This window comes from Canis lupus, chromosome 6 (genome assembly GCF_011100685.1).
Source record: "Canis lupus familiaris isolate Mischka breed German Shepherd chromosome 6, alternate assembly UU_Cfam_GSD_1.0, whole genome shotgun sequence".
Taxonomy (NCBI): Eukaryota; Metazoa; Chordata; class Mammalia; order Carnivora; family Canidae; genus Canis; species Canis lupus.
In genome coordinates, this window is record NC_049227.1 from 55,621,014 (window position 1) to 55,634,360 (window position 13,347).

Sequence of the window (13,347 nt, forward strand, 5' to 3'; positions counted from 1 at the left end):
ATTTATATAAGCCTCAACCAGGCTCAACTCTGGTGTTGGTCCCAAAAGACTTGAATACCCATAAAAATGCTCAGGTAAATTATTTCTCCATCTGTAATTTAAGCTGGCTATCCATCATATCACCTTGAACAAGCTTTTTTCAAGGTTCACTATGGCTTTGACATGTGTTTGATTAGAGTGAGAAGTACCATTGGTGAGGTAAAGAAAACTAACTCATTGCAAGTTGAGTCCTGGTTTTGTGAATATTTTTTAAAACCTTAATTTCTGACATTGTGGGTGCTTGCTGGCAGGTTAAGAGGATGAGGTGAAATACCTGTTATAAAACTCCATCTGGGCTCAGCAAGGGTTAATAAGCCACAGCCAGGAGGCACTGGCGGTCATTTTCAGAACTTTACAGGCCCACAGGTCAGTGGCCGGCAGAGCCATGCTCAGGGCTGATCCCTGGGAATGCTGACTTGGTCTTCTGAGGGAACTGGGTTTTCCAGCTGTGGTAGGAAATTCTGGCAGCCTGTCCTTCTCCCCTCCTTTTCCTGCCTTTACTGATTGTTAGCTCCCACCAGGAGTAACCATGGCTTCTGGTTGATGCAGGGTGTTCAACCAGAGAAGAAAGAGCCCTGGAAAAGACGGAACCCATAACAGAGGAAATGGAGGATCCAGAACACCCAGAAGGAATAAATGGTAAAAACCTCAATAAAGAATGCAGAGCAGAGGCAAGGAGAAGGTGCAGGGTACCATAAAAGGATGGAGCAATACACTTCATGACAGCGGTTCCATGGACGGACCCCAGAAAACCGACTCTGTTGACAGGGGTTAAGCCTGATAGCTTCTCAAGGGCTGAGCTGCACGTGTGTGGCATGAATGGTCCAGCCAGACATTAACGCATATTTCCTGGAGAAAGCAAATCCCAAGTATGTGGTGTGTTTGTGCCCTTGTTAGGCAAGTCCCGAGTGAGTTGCACAAATGTGCTGACTTCCGAGGATTTAGCAAGAACAATAACTTGGGTCACTGGGACTTAAAGCGGATATGAGCTATAAGGAAAGACAAAAATAAATGCTTCTGTGCACAGGAGGAAGGAGTCTAGTGGAACTGACTACACTTCATTTGTGGTTTACAAATCTACAAGCCCATTCATTCAAACCATCAAAAGCCTTTCCTGACCATGGAAGTTACCTAATAATTCCTGAATAAATGGATTAGGGTTGCAAGTGTTCCCTGTCTTTGCTTTCCTTGCCTTCATTAGACCAGTTCTGTACTTCTCCCCATGGTCTCATCCCCTAGGTATATGTACTTCTCTGTGAATGCTAAAATGCTCTTGCTATCCTCACCTTGGGTCAGAGAAGGAACATGGCCTCTGGACTTTGCCCACCACCACATAAGAGGGTCCAGTCTCCAGGCCTCTGGCCCAGCCCAGGTTGCCATTTCACAAAGCTGAGGTCAGTGATCTCTGGCTCCTCAGAGAGCTGATGTTCAGTTAAACAGTGCTTCTGGGAAGGCCCACCTCCCAGAGTGGAATTTCTGGCAAGGCCAAATCAGGGGGCTGGGGCTGGCTCTCATCTTAGTTATAGAAGATACTGGAAGTATCATCCATAGGAGAAGTATCAAGATGTTGTTTTGCATGGGAGTCAATGCTCAGAACTCCAATGTTAATAAATTAAGTGGTGCTGTACAGGGTGAACTAAAGCATAGAGGGACTGGAGGTCTAGAGAAGTGGAAAACACGGTAAGGAGGGTCTGCACTGGAAGGGTGTGGAAGTGGATGAGTGGAGGGGTGGAGTTTGAGGGGCAGTGATGAGGAAGAGTGGACCATCCTACCCAGTAACTGACAAACTCTGAAGTTCTAAGGAGTAAGAAGTCTGTTTTAGGCAAGATTAACACAAAAGCTCGAGCCAAGGTGACCAGAAGAAGGGCAGTTACAGGAGTGGACATGGGAGAGTCTGAGGGAAAGTTATGTTTTGGGAGGAAGATAAGAAGCCTGAGTCACTATGAAGCCCATGAGGAAATGCTCCATGGCCTGTTGGAAATGACAGCCTGGGCTGAAGATTGAACTTCGGGCTAACTCTCCCTGTATATAGTGAGTGCACTCTGGGTTCAAATTCCAGCTCTGTCGTTCATGAGCTGTGTGACCTTGATTGGATATTTGCTGTCTCTGTGCCTTGGGTTTCCCCATCTATAAAAATGGGCATAACAACATCTATCTCCATGGAGCTGTTATAAAGGTAAAATGAAAAAAAAAATAAAGGTAAAATGAGGTAATCCATATACAGCACTTAAACAATGCCTGGCACATAGTAACTACTCAATAAATATTAGGTACTATTATTACCATTATTATTTTGTAGTCATCCTTACAAAGGTCACAGCTAATGCCATGGGGGCAAAAGACATAGTCTGAGGAGTGAGCCTTGAAGAATGTGTTCAATAGAGCATTATACATACATCATGTTCATTTTTTTTTCCTCCAAGACGCCTTCTTTGAACGTGAACTTCCAGGCTTGGTTCCTGGGGTATGTGTGAAAAATCTGGTGAAGATTTTTGAGCCCTACAGCAGACCAGCTGTGGACCGTCTTAACATTACCTTCTACGAGAACCAGATTACTGCATTCCTTGGTCACAACGGAGCAGGGAAAACCACTACTTTGTGAGTTTTCAGGCAACAGCCTGTATTGCTCTTCTAACCACTCATTTTCTGGCTCTCTTCTGCCCCATTAGCTGTAGTCTTTTCTTTCCCATTGAGTATTAGTGACAACAGTGTACCATGTACTTGTGTCCTGAGGATGTGTAAAGCACACTGCAGTATTCAAAGCTCATTCATATTCATTGTTTTATTTGATCCTCACAACAAGTGGAAGAGGGCGGTGAAATAAGTTTATGGTCCCCTTTCTGTGCTGGGGAAGTGTACATCTAGAGATCGAAGTGACTTTCTGGGGTCACCAACTTGTAATGGTCCAGTGAGGACAAGAGCCAGATCTTTTCAGTTGACTGGTCTCTGACACCGTGAGCCTGTTTTCCCATCCTCAAGCTCTCCAGTATTACTACCATCAATAATGGTGCTAAAGTCATGGCTATCATCATCACATGACCTTGGTCCATAGAATACTACTTATTTTCAAAGGGGTTTCCTTTTCCTATCTGTTTTGTAGAAAGTAAAAAGGGTATGGTCCCTAGCGGGACCTTTGGGGTAACCACTTGGTGATTGAAGGTAAAGTTCAGGGAAGGTGCAAGTTCTGCATAGAAAGGTCAGGAAGCTCCCCTCGCTTTTCTAAGGGAGCAGAGCGCCACCTGCTGAGAAGGAGAAAGGGGCTAGCTAAAGTTTCCCAAGGAGCGTCAGAGGGCAGGCCTCTCAAGGGGCAGGGAAGCCATGTGATACCCGGTCTTCAAGTCCTATGACCTCTTACAGAGCCCCAGGAAGGAACAGCAGTATACACCCTACGTTGGAATGTTCTCTGAGGGCGGTTCAGTGTGAATGGAATGTGGGGCCAGTGCCATTATATTTGGTTCTGTTTCCCTCTAGTGGTTGATCAACAGAGATTTCAGCTTCTATGTACAAATTCAGATAACCTGAGATTATATCTGAACTCAGGGACAGAGCTGGCTGGCCCAGACAGTACTAAGTCCAACTGATTGCTCACCTTGTTAACTAATATGGTCAGAGAGTCCAGAGCACCATCCACGACCTCAGGGTTTCTCAAGGCAAACACATTACTTCATCAACTGCTGAAATGCAATTTCCCCTGGGGGTTGAAACACACTGTTTAATAAAAAATAGTAATAATAATTTTGAGTTTTACTTTATACTGGCACAGTTCTAAGTGCTTTACAAGTATAAACTCATTTAATCCTCACAACAAGCCCAGGAGGTAGACATCATTATTTCTCATTTTACCAAAAAAAAAAAAAAAAGGCCAACATTCCTATTGAACTTCTTGTTTTGAATCCAAAAATGATATCATTGATGGTAATTCCCCTGCCTGCCTTCAGTTATTTAATCAACAAAGACAGATTGAATGCCTGGGCTCTCATTAAGATCCTCCCCTATGCTTCATAATAATGACATCGGCACAGTATTGACCTATGCACCACATGCCTTTAATTGAGCCCCCGCAGCACCAGACCAGTGATGGCTGTGCCGGGTAGGGACCTTTGGCTGTAAGTGAATGTTCTGCAGCTGGGAACCCTGAGGACCCATAAGGGCCTGCCTGGGGCAGTAGGAAATAAATAGAAGCAGAGAAGACAGATGTGGTCATTGGCAGTAGGGGCTGGATGTGCACACTGACTCTAAAGCCTGTATGGGAAACTTTTGGTCCCCATAACTAATAATGGTTTGGGTTCAGTTGAGAGCCAAGGCAGGAATCCCTGTGAAAGTCCTCACCAACCCTGGAGTGGGGCTACGAAAAGTCATCTTTTCTGCCACTGACTCCTACATTTGGCAGGTCCATCCTGACGGGTCTGTTACCACCAACATCAGGGACAGTGCTCATTGGAGGAAAGGACATCGAAACCAGCCTGGATGCAGTCCGGCAGAGTCTTGGCATGTGTCCACAGTACAACATCCTCTTCCACCAGTAAGAAGAACAGCAGTTGAGACCCTCTCCATGCCTTATTCTTACCCTGCCCTCACAACACACGTGTTCTCTAGAGCGGAGCTCAAGGATGCCAGTTCTAGGGGCAGGAGGCAGTATTTCTGTTTGGTTTCCTCATGCTCAAGGTCTTTTGTCTTGCTTGCTATGACAGGTATCCTTCAGAAAGACTATATCTCTGGCACTGGGCGCTGAGCTTTACCCCCTCAGAAGAGTAATGCCTTCTGATCTACTGGCCCATCCTGAGCCCCTGCACTCAGCCCTGAAATACTCCCTCTCAGAGACCAAGAGAGGAAACCATTGTTCCTTTTTCTTTCTTAAGCCAGGCACTAAAAACTGATTTTTCAGGAGGCTTTTTAATTGCTTTTTTCCTCAAACTTTTATTTATTATTTAGAGAGTGATATACAGTAATTAAGGAAAGGAAGGGAGGAAATATAGATTAAAAGAAAAAATAGAAATCACCTGTAATTTCACCATCCAGAGATAACTTCAAAAAATAATTTTTACGTTTATATACTATACCATTGTATAAATCTGCTGTCCCCTCTTATTAGATATTTAATAGGATCTGGGTTTTGTTTTTTGTCTCATAAATAGCATCACAATGAACATCTTAATTGCTAAAACTTTGTGCTCATCCTTAATTATTCCTATAAGGTAAATCATTAGAGGTGGAGTTGCTGAGTGCATTGCCTCTCTCATTGCCCTGTCCCCTAGCCTCACAGTGGCTGAACACATCCTGTTCTATGCCCAGCTGAAAGGGAAGTCCTGGGAAGAGGCCCAGCTGGAGATGGAAGCCATGTTGGAGGATACAGGCCTCCACCACAAGAGGAACGAAGAAGCTCAGGATCTATCAGGTGCTTAGTATTGGAAAAAGTCAAGGCTACAGATGGCAAATCCACTGTCTTCCAGTACACTGGCAGAACGGGAGGCTTATAAGAAACCTCCTAAGACGTAGAGCACTTCTGTAAAGTTATTCTGTGCACCAAAGAGCAATCCAAAGACCTCTGGATCATTTCCCACAGAGAACCCTATCTTGTACCATCCTGAGCTTTATTTGTTCTGATGTTCATGTGTTTGAACTAAAATGTAAGAACAGCCTTCAAATGGTTTTATCTGTTTCTGCATTTCTTGTCTTTTCTGCATTTAAAGAGGCCTGTATACCACTAGGGTTCGAACATTGTATCAACATCTAAGGAGGCAGCTTCAAGCTGCTAATGGACTTAAGGGTTCCTCCCCAACCCCACCCTGCACCCCCGATGCCACCAGCCCTGGGCCTTTCTCCTCCTATCCTCTAAGCCCTTGTGACTCTGTTACCCTGGATCTACCTCTAGGTGGCATGCAGAGGAAGCTGTCTGTCGCCATTGCTTTCGTGGGAGGTGCCAAAGTTGTTATTTTGGATGAGCCCACCTCTGGGGTGGACCCGTACTCGAGACGCTCAATTTGGGACCTGCTCCTGAAGTACCGCTCAGGTAACAGCCACTGCTTGGTGGCGTGTGCTCCCACTGAGGCTTTATCTGTGACTCCCGCTCTCACACATGGTGCTTTGGAACTGAGCATACTCAACAGCCTTAACTACACTCCAGTAGAGTGTGAGCAGTGACTTGAGCGAATTCAAATTCCAGTGGAAGCTTCCTGAAATTTTTACACCAATATAGACAGGAAGTCATTGATGGAGCAGCCTACTTCCCAAAATATTCTAAAAGATTTTCTCAACCTGTAGTCCTTCTCTCTGGAACAATCCATGCAGCTGTAAGTGAAATTCTTCTTGACTGAGAAGACCGAAGTCACAGGCAGACATCCCAAGAAACTCCATAGCTGTCAGATGACCACTCAGGGCCAGGTGTGAGGGTGACATACATGTGTCCAGTGCTCCAAAGGAACTGCAGCATAGCAGTGTCTCAAAATGGGACATTCTTTCCTCAATCCCAGTACCTTCTAACCAGAGGGATCAGATCCAGAAAGATAGCAGGCAGAGCTCAGAGTGCCTATTAACGAATGTGAGAGCGTGGCTCAATCCCAGGCTTGCCTTGCCATCCTGGAATCCTCATTATCATTATCTTTTAATGACATCTCCCATTGGTTTCAGAGTATGTGTGTTTTCTTTGCAAAGATTATAAGCGCAGTGGTAACAATTCAAGGAATATACATATGGAAATCAATAGATGCTGACTACCTGTAACAAATATGTCCCATACGCTGTGATTTATTTATTTGGAGCAGGTCCAATGCCAGATGAAAAGATACCATATGCGACAGTGCTTTACAGCATGCAGGATGCTATAAAATGTTAGCTGTTGTCATTATTATCCGAGTATTCTGGACTTTGCCGCAGAATACTTGTTTTTTATTTATCAACTTCCAGCTTGTATGCCCATGTCAGGGAGGTTGCTCTGCATCCTCTCCCATCCAGCCCCACCCAGGTCTGCCTGGTGATATCCCCTTGACCCTTGCAGGCAGAACCATCATCATGTCCACTCACCACATGGACGAAGCTGACCTCCTTGGGGACCGCATCGCCATCATTTCCCAGGGAAGGCTTTATTGCTCAGGCACCCCGCTCTTCCTAAAGAACTGCTTTGGCACGGGCTTCTACTTAACCTTGGTGCGCAAGATGAAAAACATCCAGAGCCAAAGAACAGGCTGTGAGGTATGTGTCTGCCCGGGAAAAGAGTCTGTTTGTGGTAAGCAGAAATGCACAGTGTGGTGCTACCATGCCAGACATCTCTACCCCAATCAGGCACTAGCTGTCAGAATCAACCTCTTTGTTTCTGAAACTATTGGCAGATTTTGATAAGTGACATTCCGAACCCTCCTACAGAGATGCTTCACCCCAAATGAAATGAGTTTTCAGCAAGCTGGGATTCCAGAACCCTAAATAAGCATGTGATGTGCTACCACATAGAAGTGTCTCCATCTGCAAGGCAGCACGCTTGGAAGGAGAGTAGCTATTGAGGCCTCCTATGTTCCATTCCAACATTTATGTTTCCTAACTAAACCCAAAGTCCGCTGGTAAATGAAAGCCAAGGAAAGGCTTTCTTGGGAACTATAACCTGAAAATGATGAAGCCAGACAATACCCATTAGCAGAGACCCCCTCAGCATGTCAGGAGACCAGGTTCAGGTCTGGGTGGCTGAGTGGAAAACTGTCATCCCAGGCAGATTCCTTAATTGCTCATCAGCGTTGGTTTCTTTACGTGCAGAAAACAAAACTGATCCACTCTGCTTCTGCTTGTCAGGGATATGGTGATAAGTGAGAGAAAGCATTATGAAGTGTTCTGGCCTCCTTGGGACTAGGCACTGCTCCTGTTGGAGTTGTCAGGCTAGTTACTTTGTAGCATACCTAGGCCTCTGGCCACCCCCGTAGTGTAAGGGTCAGGCTGCCTCCAGGTTTTCCAGTACTGGGTAGACTTCACAGGCCAGCATGCATCCATGAGGATGGAGGAGCAGAATGTCTTGCACACGCCAGCCTACAGCTGTCATATGATAATGACAAGCCAAAGGTGTCCTTTGAGGAGCTGCTACTACTCTCTGTGCCTGACTCACACATTCTCCATGATAAAATCAAATAACCACACCCTCAGAATGCTCATGTGAGGTAATATATTAAAATGGGCGGGGGGGAGGGAATCTGTTGACTACTTTGGGCGACAAGAAACAAATGAAGCACAGTGGGGATGGCAGTTGGCCTCAGGGAGATGATGTCATTCAAGTGACTGATGCCTGTCTGTTGTAGGGGACCTGCAGCTGTGCATCTGAGGGTTTTTCTACCAGGTGTCCAGCCCACATAGATGAGATAACGCCAGAACAAGTCTTGGATGGTAAGCACTGGGGCAGGCTATTTCTTGGTTCTTGTCTAGCAATCATCTCTCCACATGGTAGGTGTGTCCTGTTGTCATATGTTGTAATGGGAGTAAAGAGAAAAACTATACTTCTCAAGCCCATGGACATGCAGTTGCTCATCTTTCTGTTTGGCCTTCTTTCTCCTCCATCCCTGGAGGGATTTTAGAAGCCCCGGGCCTAAGGACCTCCTCCCTTAATTAAGGAATCCAGTCTGTCCACTCCTTGTCCTGGCCCATGTTAAGCTTCCCTACCTGGATCATTCTGTCCTGGCTCTAGGCAGCATTACTTAAGTCTCTGAAGAAGGGGTACTGTAGGTGCTCAGGTGGGGCCCTCGGGTGGGGCCCTCAGGTGAAACCATGGTGACATACAGCTCCTAGTGAACTTTTCCAGAGAGTCAGACTGCATGGAGTGGATGCCAAGTCACACATCTTTATGACACTCTTGACTTTTCCCTCAGAGTCCCAACTTCCTAGCAATTCCCCTTGAGTTAGGGTGCATTAAATCTCATCAGGGGCACCCCCACCTCCAGGGAGGTGCAGAAGAGAAGTTCTCATTGTAAGCATTTATCCCACAGGACCTAACCTTAGGGACCCAAAGTGCTTGCCAACATTCTTTTTTTTTTTTTTTTTTTTTGCCAACATTCTTGTACTCCATTAAGGCCCACTTCATCCAACCTCTGGGGTGTCTTTGCAAATGGAATACCACACACCCCCATATCTTTAAAAGGGAGCAAAATTAAACCTGTATACTGATCCATGTGGATGATGGAGGGGGATGAGGAGGGAAAGTATCTGCTTATCAAAGAAGAAACAAAATTTTCTATTTAGACTATTCTTTTTTCTAAATCTGAAGAATTTACTGACTAAAATCTGGTGAAAGGGGAAAACTAGACACTATTTATATACTGTGCTTGAAACTTGAGGGAAAATGCCCAGGTTTGCATCATGTTTACTGTCACCCACTCTTTGCATGGATAAAAGCTGTGGTGCCCGTGAACATGTCTTGTCGGGATGACTGCTGTGTCTTCTCCCTAGCCTGCCTTGACATGAGTCTCTCCCAGCTTGCTGGAGTTCCTTCCCAGGAGGAATCTTGGTCAATACATTGATAGTTTTTAAAAACCAATACAGGGATGCACCAAAATCTAGTTGGAAACAGGGCCTGTTGGCTGGAGTCATTTTTTTAATATTCCTTTGTTTCTATATAAATGTTTATTTTCTTTGACTACAAGGGGGGTAGTGTGAACTGTAGGAAGCACAGTAAGCTGTTATGCCCCAGATAAGAAGATGTAGATCATTCTGCTCCCCAGTTAGTTCCCTGGAAAGCTTTCCCCTCACACACAACCATGTACCACCCATACACATACATACATACACACACACCCCTCTCTGCCAGACATTGCAAGAGCTTCTACACTCCAGGGCTCCCCTTGGAAGGCTGACACACATGACTAAGATACAATTCCTGGGAATCCAGTAGCTTTGGGCTCAATTTCCTTCCTCAGAGAACAATGCACATGACCCCTAGAGAGCTGTTAGGGCAAAGCTGCTTCCTCACGCAAGGAACCCTCCAGCCCCTGTGTGAAGTCATCCCAGAGCTAAAGACAATTGAGTCCACTTTGTGAATCTGACATAAAACAAGCCTTCCAGTCCAGCTAAACAGAAGGACATGGATTAAAAGCCATGAAATCCCTCCACATGGGTGATTTTTAAGACAAAGTGAAGAATACACCAGGTGACCCTCACTGAGAGGACTGCTTGCAGAAATCCATGAGAGCTGGGTTCTGAGTCCCTAGAATTCCTCTCCCTTTGACCTGCTTCTCTAGATAATACGGAACTGTCTCTTCACATACATGCTTTAAAATTTTTAAATTCGATTTTTAATTTTATTTTTTTAAAGATTTTATTTATTTATTCACGAGAGAGACAGAGAGGCCGAAACATAGGCAGAGGAAAAAGCAGGCTCCTTGTGGGAAGCCCGACGTGGGACTTGATCCTGGGACCCCAGGATCATGACCTGTGCCGAAGGCAAACGCTCAATCACTGAGCCACCCAATCATCCCCAGATTTTAATTTTAAATAATACATGCTTATTATGCATGAAATTCAATTCCAAATATATGAGAGTGTCAAGTAAATACTTGTTACTGGACACTTCCTCACAGCCCATGTTGTACACCCCATACTCCATGCCCCCCCACAGCTGACTCTACAGCTTCTGCATTTCCTAAGATCAGGGTATTAAGGTTGATTGGTTTGTTCATTGGAGGAGATAAGTGCAGTCCCAAGGGAAATGGCACATTCCTTTAAAGAGTTAGACCAGGCTTTCGTGTATGATTTAGGAAGGGGAGTTCTCATCCAGCTTGGTTACCAGTACCCCCGCCGCCCCCCCCCCCCCCCCCCTGCTGCCCAGGTATGCACCTTGGTGCATCTTGGGCAAATCACCCATAGCTTGGGCCAGACAAGGAAAAGGAAAGCAACCTTCACTTAACCTTCAGGCTTGTGAATAAGAAGGAGCAACGGTGATGATAAGAGCTTTCTTACTAGAGATGATGTTCACAATAACAATAGCTGCTAATATTTACCTAGGCACCAGATACATCATTCTAAGGGTCTTGAGTATATTAATTCACCCAGTCCTCCAGTAAAATGGGTGGGTGCCATTATTTCCCCCTTTAAACAGATGAAAAAACTAGGGTATGACCTACCTGATATGACAGAGCTTGTAAGGGACAAGCCATCCGATCCCTCTCCCTCTCAGTACTGTTCACAGGGTGTACTAGGCTCAAACAGACCAGATGCACCTTCAGTCCTCTGCAGGAGTCACTATTGTGGAATGAAATGTCCCTTACTAGGGTGTCTGGGTGGCTCAGCTGGTTAAGCATCTGCCTTCAGCTCAGGTCATGATCCCAGGATCCTGGGATCAGGCTCCCTGCCCAGCGGGAAATCTGTTTCTCCCTCTCCCTCTGCAGTTCCCCCTGTTTGTGCTCATTTTCTTTCTCTCTCTCTCTCTCTCTGTCAAATAAATAAATAAATAAAATTTAAATGCCCCTTAAGCAGAAGAAAGTAGGGGATGTGAGCAAGTTCACAGTCTCCCAGGTTCTGGAAAACAGAGTTGATGTCAGTCTCTTTTTTTGCCCTAGGGGATGTGAATGAGCTGATGGATATGGTACAACACCATGTTCCAGAGGCAAAGCTGGTGGAATGCATTGGTCAAGAACTTATCTTCCTCCTTCCAAATAAGAATTTCAAGCAGAGAGCATATGCCAGCCTTTTTAGAGAGCTAGAAGACACACTAGCTGACCTGGGGCTCAGCAGTTTTGGAATTTCTGACACTCCCCTGGAAGAGGTAAGGCTGAGATTCCAGCTGGTTTCCATCAGGTAGCAGAAAAGGGGGTTCTTTGCAGAAGTCTAATACTAGGAGGACATTTTATAAAGGCAAAAAGCCATAATTCCCCACCCAAGCATAGCAACTGTCTTCATTTTTGGTTCATTTCCTCATGCCTTTGTCTATACAGAAACAAATTTTACATAGTTGTGGTCACCGTGTGCATATACTTTTATATTTATAGAAGACTATGTTCTTAGATAAATCGCAATGTATTTTCCTTCCATTATGAAGCAGTACCCAACAAAATTGAAGTTGGGTTAGTTTTTTTTCTGAGAATGGAATGTCTAAACCAAATTTTCTCTTTTTCCCTTCTTGACAGATTTTTCTGAAGGTCACGGAGGATTCTGATTCAGGACCTCTGTTTGCTGGTATGGTTCCAGAGTGTGTTCCCTCATCACACTCCCCAAGCTCTGTATTGAAAAATCTAAGGAAAATTTCATGAAACAACAAAGCAGGCAAATACTCCTTCACAGTATTTACCAAACCCCTGAGTAACACATTTTGCATTCTTGGTTCCTTTAAATGACGAAAGAATGACAAATTGGAATTAGGTCTGCATGAAAAGACTCTAGATGAATGAGGATTCTTAAGGAGTTCAGGCTGGGAACTTTGCCACTCCTAAGCTTCTTATCCCACTTTCGGGTCTCCTATACTTGCCCTGTCACCATCCTTATCTGCTCCTCTTATCTCCACCAGGCTTCTGATCCACTCCTGTCTGCATGAATGACAGCCCAGAGTCCCTAGAGATAATAGCGATCGTGAATGCAACCCAGATGCCAACTGAGATCTTCTGGCCTCTTTGAGGCAGAGATAAAATTATTCTGAGCCTTCATTTAGTGCCTGATGGAAATTTGCAAATCCATAATTTCTGTGGATTTGGGGACCTCTCTTCTATATGTGTGAGCCTGGGCACCAACTTGCCCCTTCTGTGATCTCTACTAAAACCCCAGAGCCACACAAAGTGTTCATAAGAGAAGTTACTATGGAGGCTAGGGGATAGGGAGATGGACAAGTAGGCAGGATTACCTGCCATGACACAAGCCACTTCTGATTGAATAATAGGCATCCAGCCACACTAAAATCCTCTATCTGGCTCCCCCGTCTCCATTGTGTTTTCCTCTGTCCTGTTCATGGGCAGAGCTGCATGGACATTCTCCTTTGATGCCTTGGGCTCCGCCTATTGGTTACCTCTCTCTGCCCAGTACAGTAGAGCACAGCAAAGACTGTTTCCTTCCTGTGAAGTTTCTGATGCCAACTCTTAAGATAGTATGGTTTTCATCTTGCTTCGTAAGTGGTCCCAGAAGTCTGCTTACCAGCTTATGCCTAGAACTACCAGTGGTCAAATATACCAGCCCAAATGCGCTGCATGGTCCAGGTGGTCATGCAGTGGCCAGAAGAGTTGGGCATCCTGGCAGAATGAGAGGGAAGGGCAGTCTGCCGGAGAGGGTGGGAGCAGCTCACCAAAGGGCGCAGCTGTTCTTTCCAGCTTTGCAGATACAGCAACTGAGTTGTCCCAGGTCACCCAAAGACAAAGACTTACA

General features: G+C 45.3%; 1 protein-coding gene across 1 annotated transcript in view; it reads left to right on the forward strand.

The window, feature by feature from the left end:
* Positions 1-13,347, forward strand: part of ABCA4 (ATP binding cassette subfamily A member 4) — a gene marked incomplete at its 3' end in the record, with an annotated part of 127,341 nt that overhangs the window by 68,921 nt on the left and 45,073 nt on the right. Inside the window, 9 exon segments of the mRNA NM_001003360.2 lie at positions 589-678; positions 2,463-2,637; positions 4,430-4,561; positions 5,295-5,434; positions 5,912-6,049; positions 7,034-7,227; positions 8,313-8,397; positions 11,559-11,764; positions 12,126-12,174. Coding sequence (NP_001003360.2) covers positions 589-678; positions 2,463-2,637; positions 4,430-4,561; positions 5,295-5,434; positions 5,912-6,049; positions 7,034-7,227; positions 8,313-8,397; positions 11,559-11,764; positions 12,126-12,174 — 1,209 coding nt within the window.